This window comes from Ostreococcus lucimarinus, chromosome 3, assembly GCF_000092065.1.
Source record: "Ostreococcus lucimarinus CCE9901 chromosome 3, complete sequence".
NCBI lineage: Eukaryota > Viridiplantae > Chlorophyta > Mamiellophyceae > Mamiellales > Bathycoccaceae > Ostreococcus > Ostreococcus sp. 'lucimarinus'.
Genome location: NC_009357.1, coordinates 629,854 through 650,348, shown reverse-complemented (window position 1 = coordinate 650,348; position 20,495 = coordinate 629,854). Strand labels below are relative to the sequence as shown.

The 20,495-nt window shown below is 60.5% G+C and overlaps 12 protein-coding genes across 12 annotated transcripts; 6 read left to right on the top strand and 6 right to left on the bottom strand.

Annotated features, from left to right (window-relative positions):
* Window positions 1-2,024: 2,024 nt before the first annotated feature.
* Window positions 2,025-5,227, bottom strand: OSTLU_30722 (predicted protein; the record flags this gene model as incomplete). The annotated part of the gene is made up of 1 exon (XM_001416684.1): window positions 2,025-5,227. The coding sequence occupies one exon, from the start codon at window positions 5,225-5,227 to the stop codon at window positions 2,054-2,056; it is 3,174 nt and encodes a 1,057-aa protein (XP_001416721.1). The 3' UTR covers window positions 2,025-2,053.
* Window positions 5,228-5,464: 237 nt separating this feature from the next.
* Window positions 5,465-5,827, top strand: OSTLU_34016 (predicted protein; the record flags this gene model as incomplete). The annotated part of the gene is made up of 1 exon (XM_001416973.1): window positions 5,465-5,827. The coding sequence occupies one exon, from the start codon at window positions 5,465-5,467 to the stop codon at window positions 5,825-5,827; it is 363 nt and encodes a 120-aa protein (XP_001417010.1).
* Window positions 5,828-5,987: 160 nt separating this feature from the next.
* OSTLU_30720 (predicted protein) lies at window positions 5,988-7,163 on the top strand (the record flags this gene model as incomplete). Its single annotated transcript, XM_001416972.1, has 2 exons — window positions 5,988-6,053; window positions 6,208-7,163. The coding sequence occupies exons 1-2, from the start codon at window positions 5,999-6,001 to the stop codon at window positions 7,161-7,163; spliced, it is 1,011 nt and encodes a 336-aa protein (XP_001417009.1). The 5' UTR covers window positions 5,988-5,998.
* A 146-nt stretch (window positions 7,164-7,309) lies between these two features.
* On the bottom strand, window positions 7,310-7,708 carry OSTLU_30719 (predicted protein; the record flags this gene model as incomplete). The annotated part of the gene is made up of 1 exon (XM_001416683.1): window positions 7,310-7,708. Exon 1 carries the CDS (start codon window positions 7,646-7,648, stop codon window positions 7,310-7,312), a length of 339 nt encoding a protein of 112 aa, XP_001416720.1. The 5' UTR covers window positions 7,649-7,708.
* Window positions 7,709-8,082: 374 nt separating this feature from the next.
* Window positions 8,083-8,688, top strand: OSTLU_6517 (predicted protein; the record flags this gene model as incomplete). The annotated part of the gene is made up of 1 exon (XM_001416971.1): window positions 8,083-8,688. A coding segment is annotated over one exon (606 nt), but the record flags the coding sequence as incomplete, so codon positions are not given.
* A 314-nt stretch (window positions 8,689-9,002) lies between these two features.
* OSTLU_30717 (predicted protein) lies at window positions 9,003-10,823 on the bottom strand. Its single transcript, XM_001416682.1, has one exon. The coding sequence runs from the start codon at window positions 10,618-10,620 to the stop codon at window positions 9,019-9,021; it is 1,602 nt and encodes a 533-aa protein (XP_001416719.1). The 5' UTR covers window positions 10,621-10,823; the 3' UTR covers window positions 9,003-9,018.
* Window positions 10,824-10,924: 101 nt separating this feature from the next.
* On the bottom strand, window positions 10,925-11,851 carry OSTLU_12370 (predicted protein; the record flags this gene model as incomplete). Its single annotated transcript, XM_001416681.1, has 1 exon — window positions 10,925-11,851. The coding sequence occupies one exon, from the start codon at window positions 11,849-11,851 to the stop codon at window positions 10,925-10,927; it is 927 nt and encodes a 308-aa protein (XP_001416718.1).
* Window positions 11,852-12,370: 519 nt separating this feature from the next.
* Window positions 12,371-12,999, bottom strand: OSTLU_30715 (predicted protein; the record flags this gene model as incomplete). Its single annotated transcript, XM_001416680.1, has 1 exon — window positions 12,371-12,999. One exon carries the CDS (start codon window positions 12,997-12,999, stop codon window positions 12,415-12,417), a length of 585 nt encoding a protein of 194 aa, XP_001416717.1. The 3' UTR covers window positions 12,371-12,414.
* A 973-nt stretch (window positions 13,000-13,972) lies between these two features.
* OSTLU_4322 (predicted protein) lies at window positions 13,973-14,818 on the top strand (the record flags this gene model as incomplete). The annotated part of the gene is made up of 1 exon (XM_001416970.1): window positions 13,973-14,818. A coding segment is annotated over one exon (846 nt), but the record flags the coding sequence as incomplete, so codon positions are not given.
* A 359-nt stretch (window positions 14,819-15,177) lies between these two features.
* On the top strand, window positions 15,178-16,967 carry OSTLU_34354 (predicted protein; the record flags this gene model as incomplete). Its single annotated transcript, XM_001416969.1, has 2 exons — window positions 15,178-15,306; window positions 15,393-16,967. 2 exons carry the CDS (start codon window positions 15,178-15,180, stop codon window positions 16,965-16,967), a joined length of 1,704 nt encoding a protein of 567 aa, XP_001417006.1.
* A 58-nt stretch (window positions 16,968-17,025) lies between these two features.
* OSTLU_30712 (predicted protein) lies at window positions 17,026-18,066 on the bottom strand (the record flags this gene model as incomplete). The annotated part of the gene is made up of 1 exon (XM_001416679.1): window positions 17,026-18,066. The coding sequence occupies one exon, from the start codon at window positions 18,064-18,066 to the stop codon at window positions 17,026-17,028; it is 1,041 nt and encodes a 346-aa protein (XP_001416716.1).
* On the top strand, window positions 18,019-20,484 carry OSTLU_24266 (predicted protein). Its single transcript, XM_001416968.1, has 2 exons — window positions 18,019-18,025; window positions 18,158-20,484. Exon 2 carries the CDS (start codon window positions 18,319-18,321, stop codon window positions 20,380-20,382), a length of 2,064 nt encoding a protein of 687 aa, XP_001417005.1. The 5' UTR covers window positions 18,019-18,025; window positions 18,158-18,318; the 3' UTR covers window positions 20,383-20,484.
* Window positions 20,485-20,495: the final 11 nt, after the last annotated feature.

Here is a 20,495-nt window from a genome sequence, read left to right as displayed (position 1 = left end):
ACAAATTTCAGGTAAAGTGTTGTCGCGAATAAACGCCGCTACTCGCATGATGGCGACGCTTCGAATACTCGGATCGAGCCTTTCGAATAAAATTCGAAGAAGTGGAGAGTACATGGTAGACGTAGACAACAGAAATCCAGCCGCGTGTCGCGCACCACCCTTAAACGCATCGGCGGCGTCTGACTTACTACCGTGTGTGTCCGGTTGTAAATGTTCAAACAGGGTGAACAGTCGCTCAAGAAAGTGCACCGTCCACTCTGACCATAAGATCGGGACGCACGACACCGCACCGTTTTCACCCACATCTACTAATCTCGGTAAATTCGTGACCACTACACAAAAGAATCTCAAAGTCGCACATGTTTTCGATGAATCATTAACGTCGATCCCCGGAAGAGCGGCGTTGAGCGCAGACGCAAGAAACTCACTGACATTGACATACGCTTCCTGATCATCCTGGAAAATCGTATTCGTTGGAAGCAGCATAATTTGTCGCACACATAGAGTGAGACAATTCATAGCGGGCACGAGCTGACGAGTAGCCGTTTCGTGCGCTAAAGCTTCCTCAAATCGTGACATGACGCTGGGCAATATCAGTTCAGGGTTCATATACGCCAATCGACCTATGCCGATGGCGGCGTATCGCCGAAGATCAGACGACTTTGAGAACACTGCTCTGTCCGTTATGCGCTTGAATACCGGTACCAAACGTGCCAGAACCTCCGGCCGTACTACTCGTTTTTCGTACCCCACAAATTTGTTTGTGTACTTGATGAGATACCTCAGGAAAGATGCTAGATTACCGCTAAAGGATCCGCTGCTGCTCGGGTGGTAAAAATGCTCGATATAATCGATTATTTTTGCGATGTACTCAACCACTGCGTCGTCGCACATCGCTCGGTAAACTAAGAGTTTTGCCACCGTACGCACGCGACGCGATTCGAGCTGCGAACCAAACGTCATAGCGGCTTTGAAACTCACCTTACGGCCGAACGAACGACGCCCTTCGATACCGCCGATCGGTAGTTCCATGACACGTAAAGTAACCGTCAGCATATCATCGTACACGCCTTTCCAGTTGATTTTTCCCTTCAAGTCGTGTTTTGCCAGCTGCGAAAACATCGAAATCCAACCCGACGTCCAGAAACTACTCGATCCTAACGCATGCGACAGCGTCACCCACTCCCCATTCATCATCTCTACGAAAAACAATTCATCACTACACGGTGTCGACATTTGCATGCACGGCGTAAACAAATGTAGCAATCCTAAACCGGCGAAGCATTTCGCGTCCTCCGTCGCTCGACAATCCTCCGCCACGCGCTCCCAAATCGCTCTCGCCGCGCCATCCGGGAAAAACCGACGGCACTTTCGCACGAGAGTCATGTAACGCGCACGAGTGGCACTACACGATCCATATCCCGAATACGCTTTCGCATCGCTCTGCAAAAACGTTTCCACGCGCGCGAACATCGGCTCCCAGTGGCATACGACGCCGCCCAAATCCTCCCCGTATCGATCAATCAGCGCGCACAATCCAACGCACCACTCGTGCGCGCACTCATCATCCACCCCCACGCACTCCCTCGCGAACGCCTCCGAGACGTAGAACGCGCGTTCCACATCATGGACGTCGACTGGGAATCCCGCGCCCGCGGCTTTCAGGCACCTCGCCGCCGCCAGCGTCTCCGACCACGTTCCATCCCTCGCGCATCGCTCTCGCAGCGACTCCAGCGCGTTCACGAACGCGTTAAACGCGCGCGCGTCGCACGTCCGCGCGCGCGCGACGAGATCGGCGTCCAGGAGTTCGGCGCTCGCGCTCCGGTACGAGGTCACCGGCATCTGCGGCGCCGCCGCCGGGCCGACGTCGGCGTCGCGCGACGTCGCGCGTCGCCTCGCGCGCGTCGTCGCGCTTCGCGCGCGCTTCGGCGTCGCGCGCGCGTCGGCGTCGGCGAGGCGCGCGGCTCGATGTGACGCGGCGGAGGATTGACGGTTACTGGGGACGGTTGGTTTGGGCTGCTACACGCGTCGCGTCGCGTCGGCGACGCGAGAACTACGCGTCGAGCTCGAGGGCGCGAAGGCGCCGCGTGAGCTCGACGGCGACGCGAGAATCGGGCGCGGTGGCGGCGGTGATGGCGTCGGTCACGGCGACGTCGGAATCTCGGCGCCGGAGAATCGCGGCGAGGTCGGCGAGCATCGCGACGGCGCGATCGAAATCGTCGGTCTCGGCGAGCTCGAGGGCGGCTCGAACGATGGTTCGACGTTCCTGTGGACCGGTTAAACCACACTCGAGGGCGAGATTGGCGGCGGCGAGCGCGCCGCCGGCGTCGGCGCGAATGAGCGCGCGAACTGCGGCGGCGGGAGCGCGGATGGAGATGTGCGCCTTGGCGGCGGACTCCATCCCTCCGCGCGTTTCTTCCACGGCGGCGAGCTCTCGTCTCGTATCGAGTAATAGTTCGTCCGTCGGTAAGAGTCTGGCGGCGGCGAGTGCGGCGGCATCTCGAACCAAACCGCCACGTCTGAGTGTCTGAATCGCGCCTCGCACGTCGTGCAAGGACAGCGATACCATCGCCGCGAGCTGATGCTCGCCCGCGATTTCTAATCGCTCGCGTTGCGCGGCAGCTACGATGGACCACACGTCGTATCCACCGCCGACAAAGAGCGACATGAGCTCGTGTGAAATTGGCGCCTCGCTCGCTTGCAAGACTGTCGCCGCGGCGTGTGCGTAATCGCCTCGATACATGTGCAGCGCCACCGCGCGCTCGAGTTCGTGCGTCGACGGATTTTCATCCGATGCGAGCCTGGCCTCGTTCATCAGCAGCGCCATCGCCGCGTCGGCGTCTTCATACAAACCCAAGCCACTCGGTCCATACTTCAATTCGTTTGCGCTCAACGGATCGTTGGCGCCTTTGTACGCGCGACGAGCAAGAGCGACGACGGCTTCCTGGCTCGCGCGTATTCCTGTTGGCGTGCTTTCCTCGTGCGACGGCTTGAGCAACGCCCCACTGAGACCGCTCGATCTAACCTTTTTCGTCTTCACCACACACGGTTTTTGTGTCTTCGACGACTTTGTAGGCGACTCGCACGCTGCGTTTTCATCGACCACCGCGGCTGAGTCCTTATTCGCCGGCGTTTCGTTTTCGCGCGGCGCGTGCTCGTCATCCTTGTAACGCCACACTCGGAAAGTTTTATCGTCGCCCCCGCTGATGATCGTCTCGTCATCGTGCGTCGCAAACTGTACACACATCACCTTGCCAAAATGACCACGCAGTACCGCGATATTCACCGGATGAAATTCATTCACAGTCTTATCGATGCGCCAAACTTTGATGGCGCCGTGGAGAGCGCACGCCAAAAGCGCGACGCTCTTTTGTTGCGACCACGCAATGTCGTAGACCGCGGCACGTGGAAGCGCGCAAATAACATCACCACCTACACCATGTATGATGACACTTCCACTCGTTGAAGAAGTGGCGAGCCAAGCGGTGAAGTCGCTCGCATCGTCGTCGCATTCAGGATGCCATTTCACGCGAGAAACGCTCTTACTGTGTTCTCGCCGGCGCCACTTTTCTTCACCAAAATCATGCGCGCTCAATTCACCGTCTGACCAGCCGATCGCAAATCGCCCGAAAACACTTGAATAGTCGAATGCTTCGATGCTTCGAGTATCCTTCGCGGTTTCTCCACCGCACAGGCGTGCCAAGTCGAGGTACTTGCCGAATTTCCGCGCGTCGACTATGCCAGATTTTTTCGTGTCGCACGACGCCGGGTCAAATGTTTCCATCCACCGCCACAACGACCCATCCGCACCCAAACTCGTGAGCGTGAACGTGCCAGACTCTTCACCGACGTTGCATATTTCAAACCACTGCAGTGCGCGTACCGATGCACCGTGACACTCGGGGTAGCACGCAAACTTTCCGGTTGTCACGTCAAAGCATCCGACGCGTCCGTCGTCGAGGCCGAACGCTACGACTTCGCTTCGCGGCTTCCGCGCGATAGCTGTGACTTTTGTGTTTGGAATCCCTTTCCAAAGAAGTGACTCTCCTAACCCACTGGACAGCGTGGGAGACAGATCCCACCCGTGCACGGTTCCATCGCCGCACGCGATGGCCACCGCGAATGGATCTTCGGCGTCCGTCGCTAAATCGTACACGTATCCACCTAGTGCGGTGAACGACCACCGCTGCTCGACCGTCTCCAAGTCCCAACACGCTACTTTCCTATCTAAACTCGTACTCCAACACGTGTCGTCGGCAATATCGATGGTGAACACCGTTCGAGTGTGCGCGACGTCTCTCGGCCCAAACGTTTTCGCCTCCGTCACTTCTTCCACGCCGTCGCCGAATTTCAAAGGTACGCGCCACGAAAGCAAATCCCCACCTTGTCCAGACGTAACTAATTCCACGCACTCATTGTCACCTTTGTCATCACCGCTCGCGCGCGGCGACCACGCGACGGCGACCCACACGCGACCGCGTTGCGCTTCGCTCAGCGCCGCCTTTGGTTTCGGCAATCTCAACTCGTGCGTGTTCACGAGCTTGTCACCCTCCAAGGCCCATATCGTCACTCGTCTCTCTCGACTACCCACAGCTAAAAGATCCTTCGTCTCTCCCTCTCCCACGCCACCCGTCGTCCACGCGAGCGACGTGATCTCCCCGTATCCGCTCGCCGCCACGCGATGCGTCGCGCCGCTCCTCGCGTTGAGCGCGCACACCGTCCCATTCGCCCCTCCCACCGCGATCACGTCCCCAACCGCGGCCATGCACGTGATCGGTCCATCGATCGCTTTGTACGCGCACGTCGGCGATCCGTTCCCCAGCACGCGCCAGACCGCCACCGTCCCGTCTCGACATCCGCTCGCGACTTCGCCCGCGCCCCGCGCGCACGTCGCCGTCACCTCGTGTTTATGTCCTCCCGTCATCGTCTTCCCCACGAACGCCATCGCGCGCGCGTCGAGCGTCCTCAAAACCTTATCCGCGCACCCGCACACGACGACCTCGCGCGCGCCTCCTCCCTCGTCGTCCTCGCCCTCCCGCGTCTCGCTCGTCGTCGCCGCGCACACCGCGAGCGCCCGCGCCTTCGTCCCCACGAGTCCTCGCACCGCGCCCGTCTCCCCGTCCAGCACGCACACCGCCTTATCCGACGCGTAGACTAAACCACCATCGCGCGTCGCGCACGCCGCGTGCGCGCCGTACCACGACGGCGACGGCGGCGCGCCGCGCATCGTCCCGCGTTCCAACCGAATGCGAATTCACCGCGCGCGCGCGTCGCGCCCGCGTCGCGTCGCGCGTCGACGCGCGCGCGTCGACGCGCTCGAACGCGCGTCGAGCGCGTCGCGCGCGTCGCGCGTCGCGCGCGCGGTCGCGAGGCGAGCACTGCCGCTCGACCGCCGCGCGTCACTCTTCGCCTCGCATCGCGCGTCGTCGCGCGTCGTCGCGCGGCGCCGGCGTCGTCGCGCGCCATGCTCACCTTTTGCCCGACGTGCGCGAATCTGTTGCTCCTCGAGCGCGGCGCCGCGGACGCGTCGACGTCCGGCGCCGGCGCGGGCGTCGGCGGCGCCGTCCGGCTGCGCTGCGCGTCGTGCCCGTACGCGTACGACGTCGTCGACGGCGTGAAACAGCGCGTGGACGCGCGAAAGAAGACCGTGGACGACGTCTTGGGCGGCGACGACGCGTGGCGAAACGTGGATAAGACGTCGGCGACGTGCCCGGGGTGCGCGCACGACGAGGCGTACTTTATGCAGATACAAATCAGGAGCGCGGACGAGCCGATGTCGGTGTTTTACAAGTGCGTCAAGTGCGCGAGGCAGTGGCGCGAGGGATGAACGCCTCGAAACTCGGATGACGCCAGAAGCGCGCGCGGGCGCGAGCGCGCGACGCGTCGTCGTAGAATTAGCGTTGTGAACGAGCGCGTTCGTCGCGCGCGCGGCGTCCCGACCTCGGGACGGTCGAACGAGGCGCCTCGCCCGCACTTTCCCGCGCGCGCGCGAGCCACGATGAGCGAGGAAGAGTACAGCGAAGACGAAGATTACGTCTCGAGCGAAGGCGAAGGTGCGCGCGGGCGCGATCGCGGTTCGACGCGACGCGCGACGCGATGAATGGCGTGCGCGCCGCTTTAGGGTTCTCTGCGCGCGTCGTCGATCGGCGCGCTCTCGACGCGCGCGGTGACTGACGAACGGGCGCGCGACGCGCGATGGTGACGCAGGCGTGGAAGGAACCGAGGAGGGCGGCGAAGGACAGCCGGCGCAGGCGGCGGCGCCGGTGCTCGGACCGAAGGAATGGGTCGGGCTGAGCTCGATGCCGGCGGCGACGCAGAGCGCGCTGTTGGAGACGCTCGGTAAGCTCCGGGAGCGTAACGTGAACGAGATGACGGTGATTTTCATCGGGAAACAAGGCGTAGGGAAATCGTCGACGGTGAACACGCTGTTGAACGAGCGAGTGGCGCCGAGCTCGCCGTTTCAACCGGAGAACGTGCGACCGTTGCTCGCGGGACGCGTCGCGGCGGGATTCACGCTGAACGTTTTAGACACTCCGGGGTTGCTCGAGGGTGATTCCGTCAGCGCGCGAGGACTCATGGCGCTTCGCGCGGCGCTGAACGGGCGCAAGGTGGATGCGTTCGTGTTCACTGACCGTTTGGACACGTGGAGAGTGGACAACGCGGACAAGGCGATTTTCACTTCGTTGGCTGAAAACTTTGGGGCGGAACTTTGGGAACGCACAGTGCTCGGGTTCTCGCACGCTCAAACCACGCCGACGGACGGTAGACCGTACGAAGAATTCGTCAACGCTCGCGTGGAGCAATACCGCAAGGCGATTCGGTCGACGCTGAACATGCCCAACTTGGCGCTTCCGTTCGCGCTCATCGAAAACGGATCTCGATGCAAGACGAACGGCAACGGAGAGAAGGTTGTCAACGATCGACCTTGGTTATCGGACATGGTGAGCACGATGGTAGAAATGGCGTGCTCGAAGGATGGCTACGAGTACGACCACGGCAAGGCTGGCAAGAAGCTCGACCCGAACAACAAGCACAAGATTTGGATTCTCCCCCTGTTCTTGTTTCAAGCCTTCGTCTTGCGTCCGCTCGTCATCGGTCAAATCAGGCGCGACATTAAGAAAGCGGACGAGAAGAAGCAGCGGGCGGCCGCGGCGAAGCATTGATTCGAGCGCGCGAGTCGCCATTAGGAACCCCAGTTTTAATATAGTTGAGAAAAAGACACAGTCGCGAGCGCGAGTCGCGCGCGACGGCGAGAGCGATATTCTCCGCATAACTTACAGCGCGCGCGCGCGACGCGACGTCCACTATCTCACGCCCTCTCGATCTTCGAGCAATCCACCGTCATCTCTCCCGTCTCCTCGTCCTCGATGATCGCGCACTCCACCTTCTCCGTCGTGTCCGCGACTTGGCACGCGACTTCGCCCCCCGGTTGTTCGCAGCAGTACACGTCCGCCCCGTTCGCGTCCTTATCCGCCCATCCCACGAGACACGGCTCCATGCCCAGCGCGACGTCGTCCACCGTCTCCGACGCCGCGTTCGCCTCCTTCGCGCGCGTCGCGACCGTCGACGCCGCGCGTCGCGCGCGCTGACGTGGCGTCGCGACTCGGCGCGCGTTCGCGACGCCCGCGACGCGCGCGATCGTCCGCATCGTCGTCGAGCGCGTCCGAGCGGCGCAGGAAGTCTCCGCGCGAGGTTCGCGTCGCGCTTTACCGCGCGCGCGCGTCGAGCGCGTCGCGAACGGCGCGATCGCGTCGCGATCCGGCGCGACGATCCCGTGTGATCCGTGTGTGAGACGCGCGTCCCGACGCGTCGCCGCGCGGCGCGACGCCGCAGTGGACGATGGCGCGCGCGCGCGCGATCTCGGCGTCGACGACGACGACGCGCGGACGTCGCGCGCGCGCGACGCCGAGACGGCGGTCGACGACGACGACGCGGCGGGACGCGGTGGATCCGCGAACGAGCGATGCGGCGTTCGCGCGCGACGCCGCGCGGGACGAAAACCGCGCGGCGAGCGCGGTGCGAGGGGCGGGCCCGGAGCATTTCTTGGTCGGTGAACCGACGTACGCGTACGGGAGCACGACGAGAAAACTCCCGCGGAGGATCGTGCTCGTGCGGCACGGTGAGTCCGAGGGGAACGTGGACGAGAGCGAGTACACGCGGACGCCGGATTCGCAAGTGCGGTTGACGGCGCGAGGACACGAACAGGCGGAAAGCACGGGGCGAGAGCTTCGAGATATGATGGACGCGGATGGGGATGATTATAAACTGTTCTTTTACATCTCACCGTATCGTCGGTCGAAGGAGACGGCCATCGGCATCGCCAAAGCCTTCTCGGGAAGACAGATTTTGGGCGTTCGAGAAGAGCCGCAGTTGCGCGAGCAAGATTTTGGGAACTTCCAAGATTACGAACGCAAGCAGGCCGAAAAACTCGAAAGACATCGGTTCGGACGGTTCTTCTATCGCTTTCCGAACGGAGAAAGCGGTGCGGATGTGTACGATAGAATCACGATGTTTTCAGACCACATGGTGCGCGACATCGACGCAGGCCGATTTCCAGAAGACGCGAATATGATTTTGTGCACTCACGGTTTGACCTTGCGCTTGTTTCTCATGCGCTGGTTTCATTGGACCGTGGCAGAGTACGAACGTATCGCGAACCCGTCGAACTCGCAGCCGATCATTTTGGAAAGACGGGATTCAATTTCAATCGAGGCGTCGATGCACACCAAGGAGTGTTACGTCCTCGCGCAAGAGTCGAAAGAAGGCTTGAGCGGGTGCACGGACGACATGTGCACGATGATTTTACCCGAAGAATGCTGGAGTCGCGCTCTGCAACTCGGACCAGACGTAAATCACAGTCTTTTACCGCCGCCAGCGGTGCCCAAACCGTCGACCGAACGGTTTGATGAATGTTGAATTAACACGTTCTCTGTCGCTCGCTCGCTCGCCGCCATGTATCCATTAATTACGCACAATTGATCTTTTAATAAATTACACTCCTTGGTGTACTGCTAAATCCTAATACACAGCGTCTTGCGCCCACATGCCGTGGAGTCCTGGCGGCAAGTGCTCGCCCTCGAACAGCACGCTTGCAACCGGTCCCTTCGTGATGTCCAACGCGTCGAAGATGTGGAGCGTCGACGTCTCTGCGCCGGCGTCGTTCACGACTTGCAGAATCCATCCCTCGTCTTCCTTTGTCGCTCCAGGACGTGGCGCAAAGATCGGTTCCTGCACAAAACACCGTTCGCCATAGTACCAAACTTGCTCTTGCGCCGGCGCCTCGCTGTTCGGGTCCGTGGTATGTTTCACCAAGCACTGATTCGGGCCCCACTTGACGTCATCCTTGACGATGGTTCCCGCGCTGTAAGCGTGCGTGTATTTACGACCAACAAACTTGTTGTTCATCGTCGGAAATTCCCCAACACGATTGTTCAATACCGTCTGCTTGCACGTCTCACGCACTGGATTGACAACGAATCGCGTGTACTCGACTCTGGAACCACCGTTGAAAAACGCCGGATTCACCGAGTCGAGATTCATCGAAAAGTCCATAAAGACCCAAGGCAAGGAGTCCAAGACGACGTCGCCGTTCTCGCGCTCGAATGCGTTGATGTGGTGAAAGAAGAATTGCGGTTTGAGCTCGATGGCCTTTTGTCCAATCTTACGCGCCTTCTCCGTGCGAGGCAAGCAGTGCAAAATTGCGCTCTTTCCATCCACCATGCAAATCGTCTCCGCCAACGCGCACTTGGCAAACATGTACTCGGTGAGAAGCTTTTGCGGGTTCAAACTCGTGGGATTTTGGAACAAAAAGTACCAGTTCTCCGTGACGAGGCAATCGTGAAAGAATCCAAAAGTGGCGTTCGGGACGTCAAAGTTATTCACAGCCGTCGCCTTGCCTTGGGAGTCCCACTCGTAAAACGCGGCGCGGTTGACGTTTTGCGGAAAAGACGCTTGGCTTTCGATGCTAAAGCCGATCAGGCGTTTCTCTTCCTCGGTTGCACCTTCCCAAATTCTGTAGTGCGCGGCCATTTGCGGCACACGAAGCTTCGTGCCGAGAACTTCATCAACCTCGCCGACAGTCTTCAAATCCTCCGAGCGCATCTTGTGCGGTTTGCCACCTTCCCACAACGCGTACGTCTCGCCGCCCCAGTTGACGACGCCAGTGTTAGCCACGTTCTTAACATCGAAATCGAAAGGGTTGTAAAGCGAATCACCCTTGGGGTTACCAATCGCGAAAGCGCCCTTGTAAATCATCTTTTGCGCCGCTTGCTCTTCGGTGAATCCCTTTGTGCCGACAAAATTGTGCCTGAATTTCACGTCGCCATTCTCAAACGCCGCCGCGTACACCAACCCATCGCCATCGAAGAATTGATTCAGCTTCTTCCCGTAAATCTCCAACAACCCCGGTCCATTGCGAAACAGCGTCCCTTTCAACTCTTTCGGGATCTCCCCGACGATCGTCGCCTTCGGTTCGCCCTCGCCCGTGACGCTCAGCGTCGTGTTGCGATACACCGAGCGCCAATCTTTAATCGTTTGATTCGTCGGCGCCCACGTCCCATTCGCCGGTGCGTTCCCGGCCTCGTACGGCGCGCGCGGAAGATCCCAGTTCTTCGCTTCCATCGTCGTCGTCGCGTCGCGCTCAGCCGTCGCCGCGTTCACGCTCGCCTTTTCGTTCGCCGCCGCGGTCGCCACCGCGCGTCGCGTCGCCGTCGTCGTCGCGACGCCGCGCGCGCGTCGTCGCGTCGCCGACGCGGGCGCGCGCGCGGTCGAGATCATCGTCGCCGTCGTCATCGTCCGCGTCGTCGTCGACGCGCGCGTCCGAGAGGCGAGTTGTGACGCGCGCGCGCGACCGCATCGCGGGCGTGACGTCGACCGCGCCAGCATTCGTCGCGACCGGGCTGGGCTGAATGTGACTGACATCGGGCTAAAAGGAGAAGCTGAACGAGCTCGCAGACGCGGTGGCGAAGGCGTCGCCGATGATGGATTTGGCCTTCTGCGTCGCGCTTGTCTTCTTGCGCGCGTGCGCGTCGACGATGGCGAGCAAAGCGTCGTCGCCGGACGCGCGAAGGGCGGCGACGAAGCGGTCGGATAAGCCGCCGCGGCGATTTTTGTCCAAGCCGGAGACTAAGTTTTCGCACTTTGTGTCGAGAAAATCCAAAACTTTGGGGAGATTTGCGACGCTGACGTAGTTTTGAGTGATGGCGATGCACTCGGTGAGATTGAGCGCCATGTGCCACCATCCGCTCGGGACGAACAACACGTCGCCGGGTTCGCACACGCACTCGAGCGCGCCCTCCTTGTTCGCGAACTCGTAAAACGACGTGAACCATTCGACGAGGCTGTGTGGCTGAGCGACTTCGGCGCCGTCCGCGGAAGGGTACACGCCTGGTGGATTTTGATTGGGCTTAAACATTATCCAACGCTTGCGACCGGTGATGCAAGCGTTCCACGCCGAAGTCGCGTTGGGATCCTTGTGAAAGATGGAGCCGCTCTTGGACGGTCCGACGATGAGCCAACGATAATGCGGCCGGTCGTCGCTCAAGAGCTTGAATAAATCGTCTCGAGCGAAATACTCTGGCACGGTGTAGTCGTTCGCGAGCTCGGGAGCCTTTTCTCCAAACAAAGGGTCGAACAAGTAAAGCGGAGTGTCGTCCGAGCATCCATCCGAGCAGGCAAAGAAATCCTTCAGCGCCATCTCATACCCGCCCACCGTAAAATCGATCGCACCGAACTTCCGCACCAGCGCTTGTCGCGTCCACTTCTTCATCGCAGGCCAATTTTTGGCGGCACCCCGAATCACGACCGGGATATTCAAACTCTCATACTTTTCCCTGAATTCGTCCACGCTCATCGTCGACGTCGCTTCCGGCACGGTCGACGCCTCGGCGACCCATTCCGACTCCACATCCATGGCCGCGCACATGTACCGCTGATGCAGCACATCGCTGAATATTTCGCACTGTATCGTGCGTCGATCTTTCTCTTCCTTTTCGTCCTCGCGCGGTCGCTTTCTCGTTCGCGCCTCTCGCGCCGCTCGAAACGTCGCCAACCAACTCTGCCCTCGAAACGTAAACTTGCCCCCGTACGCGTTCAGCGTCAAACTCTTCCAAAGATCCTCGTGCGTCGCGAACGCGCGACACGCTTTGCTCGTCGACGCAAGCGCCGCGAGCGTCTTCGCGCCGTCGTCGTCGTGCGTGAAGCGGTCGAAGACGGAGAGTAAAAGCGCGTCGTCCAGCGCGGCGAGCGCGCCTAAACCTGCGGTTTTGCGCGCGTGAAGCGCGCGGGCGTCGGCGCTTGGAAGGAGCAAAGCGTTTCCGTTCGGCAGCACCCCCGCGGGGTGCACGCCCATGGCGCGGCGCGGCGTGGAATGTCGACGAACAACTCGGTGGTTACTACACTTTTTCAACTTTCAATTCAACGCGGACCGCCGCTCGATTTCTTCTTCTTCTGCTTCTTGTTCTTTCGATCCTTGGAAGACGCGTTCGTCGCGACGTCGCGCGAGACGCGTTCGACGTCGACGGGAACGATTTCCACGCTGCCCTCGTCTTCGTCCTCCTCCTCCGTCGCCGGCGTCGCCGTTCGCCGACACGTCAGCGTCCCCTTCGCGTCGCTCGAAACCTCTATTCCGTACCCGTAATCGCACGTCAACCACCGCGCCAACTCCACCGAATGATTCCGACAATCATTCGTCCCCAAGCGCAGCGCGTCCGCGTCCCATCGCTCGTGAAACGCCGCGATCGCGGCTTCGATGGCGATGCGTCCGCCCAGTCCCGCGCGCGTCCCTCCCACGCGACAGCACCGCCGTCCCGGCACCCCCGCCAAGCGTCTCGACCGCACCACGCCCTCCACGCTGTTCCCACTCAGCAATTTCGCCGCCGTGAACGGTGATTTCGGCGTCTTCGGCAAAAAATCATACACCGCCGCGTGTTCGTCGCCCGCGTGTCTCACGAGCACCATCCAGTGCGACGTCCCCGCCGGCCCTCCTCGTTCGCCGAACATCGCGCCGTCGATCCGCTCCATCCCCTCCAGCGGCACGCACGCGATGAACACGTCCGCCGCCGCCTCGCTCGCCTCGCTCGTCGACGCCGCGTCGCGCGCGCGGTCCGTCCCGTTCGTCCGTCCGTTCGCGCGCGCGCCCGTCCGTCTTCGCGTCCGCGCGCGCGCGCCTCGCGCGCCTCGCGCGACGCCCGATCGTCCGACGACGTTCGCCCGCGTCGCGCGCGCGCCGTCGCGCGCGATCGTCGCCATCGCGCGCGCCGTCGCGGTGTGCCGCGCCGTCGGGACACGCGCGCCACTTTTCGACGCGATGGCGACGCCGGCGATGCGCGACGCCGCGCGCGACGCCGCGCGAACCGCGGAAAAGTTCTGCGAGACGCTCTTCTCGGATCCGGACGTCGCGCGCGCGCTCGTGGACGCCGCGAGGCGCGCGCGCGGGGACGACGATGGCGCGCGCGCGCGCGCCGTCTTCTTCGAAGCCCCGCGCGCGGCGATGGAGGCGCTGACGCGCGCGCTGGAGATGTCGACGACGCAGAGCGCGGAGATGCGCGCGCGAGGGATCGCGCGAAAGGCGCGGATGGTCGGCGCGAGCGACGCGGAGGACGCGATCGGGTGCGGGCTGGAGAGGGAGGACGCGAGGGCGTACGCGAGGGCGTGCGCGGCGGGCGACGACGGCGAAGACGCGTTCGGGGTGATCGTGAGCGTTGGGTTGGCGTGCTCGACGAACGTCGTGCGGTTTGGAGTAGTTAGGAAGGGTAAGTTGGAGATGGACGCGCGCGTGTGCGATCCGGCGGCGCCGTCGATATGGGCGATGAAGCCGAAGAGTACGCCGGAGGCGCCGACGAAGGAGACGCAGTGGTTGTATTGCGCGGATAAAGGTTCGGGGCGGAGCGAAACGCTGCCAAACTTTAAGTGGACCGGGGATTTGCGACCGGCGAAGATTTCTCACGACGAGCGGTACTTTCGAGGGTTGCTTCCCGTGCCGGCGGACGTGGAGAAGACGGATTACGCCGAGACGTCGTATCCGAAATCTGAAGCCGAGTCTCGTTTACAACAAGTCATGCACGAGTTGAGCGCGAGCGAGAAGGAATTGTTGCACAAGTGTTGCATTGTGTCGCGAGGCGCGCTGGACGCGGTCGTTCGCGCGATTCGCCCGGGCGTCGTTCCCGACGAACTCGATCGCATCTGCCACAACTACATCACCGCGCACGGCGGGTATCCGTCGCCGCTCAACTATTACGGCTTTCCGAAGTCTTGTTGCATCTCCGTGAACGAGGTGATTTGTCACGGTATTCCTGACGCGCGTCCGCTCGAAAAAGGGGATATCGTGAACATTGATGTCACGGCGTACATTTACGGCTACCACGGCGACTTGAACGAAACCGTCCTCGTGGGCAAGCCCGAGGACGTAGATGAAAAATCAAAGCACTTGCTCAAAGTCGCTTTGGAGTGCCTGTGGCGAGGGATCGACACCGTCAAACCCGGCGCGCGCTATCGAGATATCGGTGACGTCGTCACCGGACACGCCACTCGAAACAACTGTTCCGTCGTGAAGACGTACTGCGGCCACGGCATCAACACTCTCTTCCACTGCGCCCCGAACGTTCCGCATTACGCCAACAACAAAGCCGTGGGCGCGATGAAAAAAGGTCACTCTTTCACGATCGAGCCCATGATCAACCTCGGCGACTGGCGCGATATCACCTGGCCCGACGGCTGGACCGCCGTCACCCGCGACGGTTCTCGAAGCGCGCAGTACGAGCACACCATGGTGTGCACCGACGACGGCGTCGAAGTCCTCACCGCTCGTCTTCCCTCTTCCCCCGCCGTCTTTCCTTTCATCGGCGAAGACGACGTCGACGTTGATTTATTGACCGGTCGCTTGGCCGCCGCGTCCTTGTGATTTGACTCTTGATTCTTTGATTCTTTGTTTCTTTGATTCTCGGCGTCTTCGCCGACAGCTCCGTCTCGCCCTCGCGCGAGAAACCCTCACTAAAAGTAAACTGTATGTCGCCATCGGCGCCACTCCGCGCCGCGTTTCGCGCCGACTCGCGCTCACTCGCCAGTAACATGCCGTTCGCCGCGCAATGCATCGCTCCCGCGTGCGCGCCCGCCCGCGCGCGCGCCGCGACGCGTAAAAGCCGCGCCGTTCGCGCGTCGGCGCACCAACCGGGTGTCATCATGCCCGACGGCGACGCGAGCGATTTGAACAAGTGGTCGAGAAAGATCACGCAACCGAAGAGCCAAGGAGCGTCGCAGGCGATGCTGTACGCCACGGGCCTGACGGAGGCCGATATGAACAAACCGCAGGTGCGCGCGAGCGAAGCGAAGGGAATGCGCGAAGACGCGCGGCGACGGCTCGACTGACGAAAGGAATCGCGTGTCGTTGGCGCTAGATCGGCGTGTCCTCGGTGTGGTGGCAGGGAAACCCTTGTAACAAACACTTGCTGGACCTGGCGGGTAAAGTGGCGGAAGGCGTCAAGGCGGCGGATATGGTGAGCTTTCAGTTTAACACCGTGGGGGTGTCGGACGGGATTTCCATGGGTACGCCGGGCATGTCCTTCTCGTTGCAATCGCGGGATTTGATCGCGGATAGCATCGAGACCGTGATGGGTGGACAGTGGTACGACGGAAATATTTCTCTCCCGGGGTGCGATAAGAACATGCCGGGTACGATCATGGCCATGGGTCGATTGAACCGCCCGTCGCTGATGATTTACGGCGGTACCATTCGCCCTGGCCACTCCGCCGTGGATGGTGGCACACTCGATATCGTATCCGCGTTCCAATCGTACGGACAGTTCGTTACCGGCGCTATCACGGAGGAACAGCGCAAAGACATCGTGCGTAACTCTTGCCCGGGCTCTGGCGCGTGCGGCGGCATGTACACCGCCAACACCATGGCCAGCTGCATCGAGGCTCTCGGCATGACTCTTCCGTATTCTTCCTCCATTCCCGCGGAAGATCCTCTCAAGATGGATGAATGTTTCATGGCTGGCGCTGCGATGAAGCATTTGCTCGAAATCGACCTGAAGCCGCGTGACATCATGACTCGCGCGGCGTTCGAAAACGCCATGGTCACCGTCATCGCTCTCGGCGGTTCCACCAACGCGGTTCTTCACTTGATCGCGATGGCGCACTCTGTCGGCATCAAATTGACTCTGGACGACTTCCAAGCCGTCTCCAACAAGACGCCGTTCATCGCTGACTTAAAGCCGTCCGGTAAGTACGTCATGGAGGACGTCCACAAGGTTGGCGGCACTCCGGCGGTGTTGAAGTATTTGATGTCTGAAGGCATGATTGACGGTTCTTGCATGACTGTCACCGGTAAGACCCTCGCCGAGAACCTCGCCATCTGCCCGGATTTGACGCCGGGGCAAGATGTTATTCTCCCGGTGAGCACGCCCATCAAGAAGACTGGTCACTTGCAATGCTTGTACGGCAACATCGCCCAGGGAGGCTCCGTGGCGAAGATCACCGGTAAGGAAGGCTTGTACTTTAAAGGCTTCGCGAAGTGCTACGATAGCGAAGAGGAAATGCTCGAGGCCTTGGCGGCAGACTCCGAGTCTTTCAAGGGTAGCGTCATCGTCATTCGCTACGAAGGTCCGAAGGGTGGTCCGGGCATGCCGGAGATGCTCACGCCGACGTCGGCCATCATGGGTGCCGGTCTCGGGAACGACTGCGCGCTCATCACGGATGGTCGATTCTCCGGTGGCTCGCACGGTTTCGTCATCGGTCACGTTACGCCGGAAGCGCAAGTTGGTGGTAACATCGGTTTGATCAAGGACGGTGATATCATCGAAATTGATGCCGAAGTTCGCACCATCAACGCGCCGGATGTCACCGACGCCGAGTGGGAAAAGCGTCGAGCGGCGTGGAAGGCGCCGCCTTTGGAAGCGACGTCGGGTACGCTCTACAAGTACTGCAAGCTCGTCGCCAGCGCTTCGGAAGGCTGCATCACGGACTTGTGACCGTTTTGACCTATATCTAGAATACAACTGCTATAACACTAATATTTTTCGACGGTTTCTAAATCTCTTCCGCATCGAACGAAAACACGCTATAATGATGATTCAAGCTCCGTACGCCGTGTAGACGGCGAATGCCACTCGGTCCGCTGAGCGCGCCATTGATATTATCGCACACGGCAAATACCACGCGTTTCAGTCTCGAATGCACGAGCCCCATCGCGCACATGATGCACGGCTCTCGCGCTAAAAACACGTCGTATCCCGTGCACAGGTACGGGCGACCCATGATTTCTGTCATCGCCGAGCCCTTCGTTTGTACTTCGCGCTTCCGTTTTTTTGCGTCGTCTCCAACCCCCGCGATCTCGAGCGCGTCGCGTTCGAGCTTTTCCATCCGTCTCGCCTCGATCAAAGCCTCTACGTGCTCCTTTTCCGGATACATCGCGACGTCCCGCTTCGCCGCGAGATCGACCGCGGCGATGACGGCGTGTCGCAACGGATGCGTCGCCGACTCATCCACGCCCCGGGCGATCTCAACATCACGCGCTGGATCAACTATAATCGCACAATTTCCACTCATTTTCGCCCCCTCGCACGCCTGCTTCGTCCACTTTCTAAAATACGCCGCCTCCTCGTCGCTCGGCGTCTCCGTCTCGCGTTCCGCCGGCGCCGTCAAACTCACCGGCCAAATCGCGCACGCCTTCTCCCACGTCTCCCTATCCTCCGGCCCTTCCGCGGGCACGTCTGCGTACACGACGCTCGCGATCACATCCGCGTGACGTTCCAGCACGTCCGCGCGCACCGCGGCGTCGCTTTCCGCGTCTCCCCGCGCGCTCGCGCTCGCGCCCTCGCTCGCCAACTTCACCACCACCTCCGTCGTCCCCTTCGTCCGCGCGCTCGCCCGCGCGCGCTTCACGTGCGCCAACGACGCCGGAAGCGGCGCCGCCGCCCGCGCGCTCGCGAGCACCGCCGACGTCGCGCGCGCGGGAATTCCCGTCGCCACGACGCATCTTCGCGTCGGCAACGCCGCGTCCGCGTCCCGCGGCGCCTTCGCCGGGATCCCGCGCGGCGCGCGCGCGTCCAGCGACGTTCGCGCCGGCATGTCGCGTCGCCGCGGGCGTCGGCGCGCGCGCGGCGCGCCGCGATGCGCGGCACGACGCGACGCCCGCGGGGCGAGCGCGTCAAATCGCGACGCGCGCCGACGCCGACGCCCGCGCGCGCTCGACGCCGAGAGAGCTCGCGCCGAACGCACCGAACTTCGCCGCGACGCGCGCGCGAACGCGTCGAACGCGTCGATCGAGGTCGGCGTTGAATCGGATCGAAATCGCGATCGGGATCTCGATCGCGCGCGAGGATGGGAATCTGTTACTCGCTGCCGGACGCGGCGGCGGATAAGGCGCGGACGCTGGCGACGGCCGCGGGAACGCAATGGTCGAATGGACTCGGCGCGTCGTCCGCGGCGGCGGCGAAAGCGGCTCGGAAGGCGAAGTTGACCAAGTACGCGCTGGTGAAGTGCGAATTCGACGCCGAGACGGCGGCGAAGGCGAAGCGGCTGAGCGTGATTCGAGAGATGCTTTTTGAACAGATCGCGCTTTGGAAAGCGTGGTCGGCGGGGACGTTGCCGTTGGATTACAGCGTGCTCATGCATTGGAGTAAATACTGCCATGCGAATGAGGAATGCTCGAAGCGACTGCGAAACGTGGCGCTTCAAGTGCAAAACGCCTCCGCCGCGCACGCCGAATACGTCAATTTCATGACTGAGACGTTCATCGAAGGCATTGATGAGACGATCGATGTCATCGAAGAAGCTTGGAACGTGTACGAGCTGTACGAAAAGTCCGAATACGATTACAGGTTTGCTTTGAAGACATCGAAGGATGAGGAAAAGAACGCTATCAAGAAGGGTGAGATGGAAATCAAGCTACAAGAAGCGAAGAAGGCTATCAATGAGTGCGCTGGCAAGGTTGAATCGATTCTCGTTCCGTTGTTCAAGCGCACGATTACCGAGCTCGAAAATTTCGCGAAAAAGTGCATGCAAAAGCGGGAGCGAACGGGTGAGGAGGCCATCGCCACCGCGGCCAAGTTCGAGCGCGCCAACTCTGTTGCGTATGCCAAGCTGAAGAAGCGCACTTACACGGCTGCAGATGCCATCACTGCCGCCAAAAATGCCATCGTTGATAACGGTCTTCCGGAGCAGTTGAACGAAATTAACGCAAAACTGGACGAAATGAAGCGTCACGGCATGGCTTTGGCGCTCATCTTCCAAGATTTTGTGCCGTATATTAAACTCATCTTCGGGCCGGATCGCATGAATATTTTCGCTGATGAATTATGCAAAAAGATCGACGGTTTCAAGTCTCTGAAAAAAGCGGCGGCCGAGATTCACGATAAGATTCAAGCTCTGACGAGTGAGATCGACGTCGAGGAATTCAAGCGCATGGTCGAAGAGTTCGAGCAAGTCGTTCACACGGAGTGCAACACGGTCTCCTCTCATTCCACTGCATACGTCAAGTCGTTGTCTGACATCGTCAAAGCTGAACGAGCTCTTGAAAGAGCAGAAAACGTTTACAAAAGTAAAGCGCCAAACTTCGTCATGCCGCCCATCGGCGACAAACTTGCCAAGTTTAACGATGATAAGGCGGCGTGGAATGGCGCGCTCAAGGACGCACAAGACGCCGTCACGATCGCTAAAGAACGCTCAGTGGCAGATTTGAACGCGCACAAGGAGAGCTTTGATAATTTGTTTATCAAGAAAGATTCCACTTTCCACTCATTTATCATTGTGGCGATTGAAAATGCCTGTGCGATCGTCACCGAAGCGCACAAGACAATCAAAGCGGTGAAGGCGCGTCAAATCCGCGACGCAGCTGAAGAGCCCGAAGCAGAAGAGGTGATCGAGGTTCCTGAGGTCGATTTCTCCCAAGCAGATGCGAGCCAGAAAGAAGCCGAAGTCTCCAAGGCTGAAGCTGAAGCGAAAATGAAGGAAGCGGAAGAAGCCGAAGTCAAGGCAAAGGAAGCCGCCGAGGCGGCGGAGAAGGCTCGACAAGTCGCGATTCGAGAGGAAAATGAAGCAAAACAAGAGGTACTACTTCGCAAGGCTGCCGAAGAAGCCAAAAAAGCTGCCGAAGAAGCCAAGGCGAAGCAAGAAGCTGAAGCCAAGGCCGAGGAAGCCGCGAAGATTCAAGCCGAAAAGGAAGCCAAGGCAGAGAAAGAAGTCGCGAAGGCGGCAAAGGCGCTCGAGCAACAAGTCTCCATTGCCGAGAAGAAGGCTGAAAAAGAAGCCTCGAACGCGGCTTCTCAGCAAGATGCAGTCGACGCGGTGCGCGATGCAACCATTAAGGAAACTTTAGCAAGGGCTTCGAGTGTTAAGGAGGTGTCGATTGCGAACGCTGAAGCGTCCATCGGCACCGAGCTTTAAGGATCGCCCCGCCAAAAAAGAGCAAAAGCACATCACAAACGCACGCATAATTATAATGAACGGGCTACTGGTACCCCGTATGCGGTATGAAACAGACGAAACATTGTAAATAA

Coding starts and splice junctions, on each gene's coding strand:
- OSTLU_30717 (XM_001416682.1), bottom strand. CDS start 10,620: ATGGAAGCGAAGAACTGGGATCTTCCGCGCGCGCCGTACGAGGCCGGG.
- OSTLU_24266 (XM_001416968.1), top strand. CDS start 18,319: ATGGGAATCTGTTACTCGCTGCCGGACGCGGCGGCGGATAAGGCGCGG.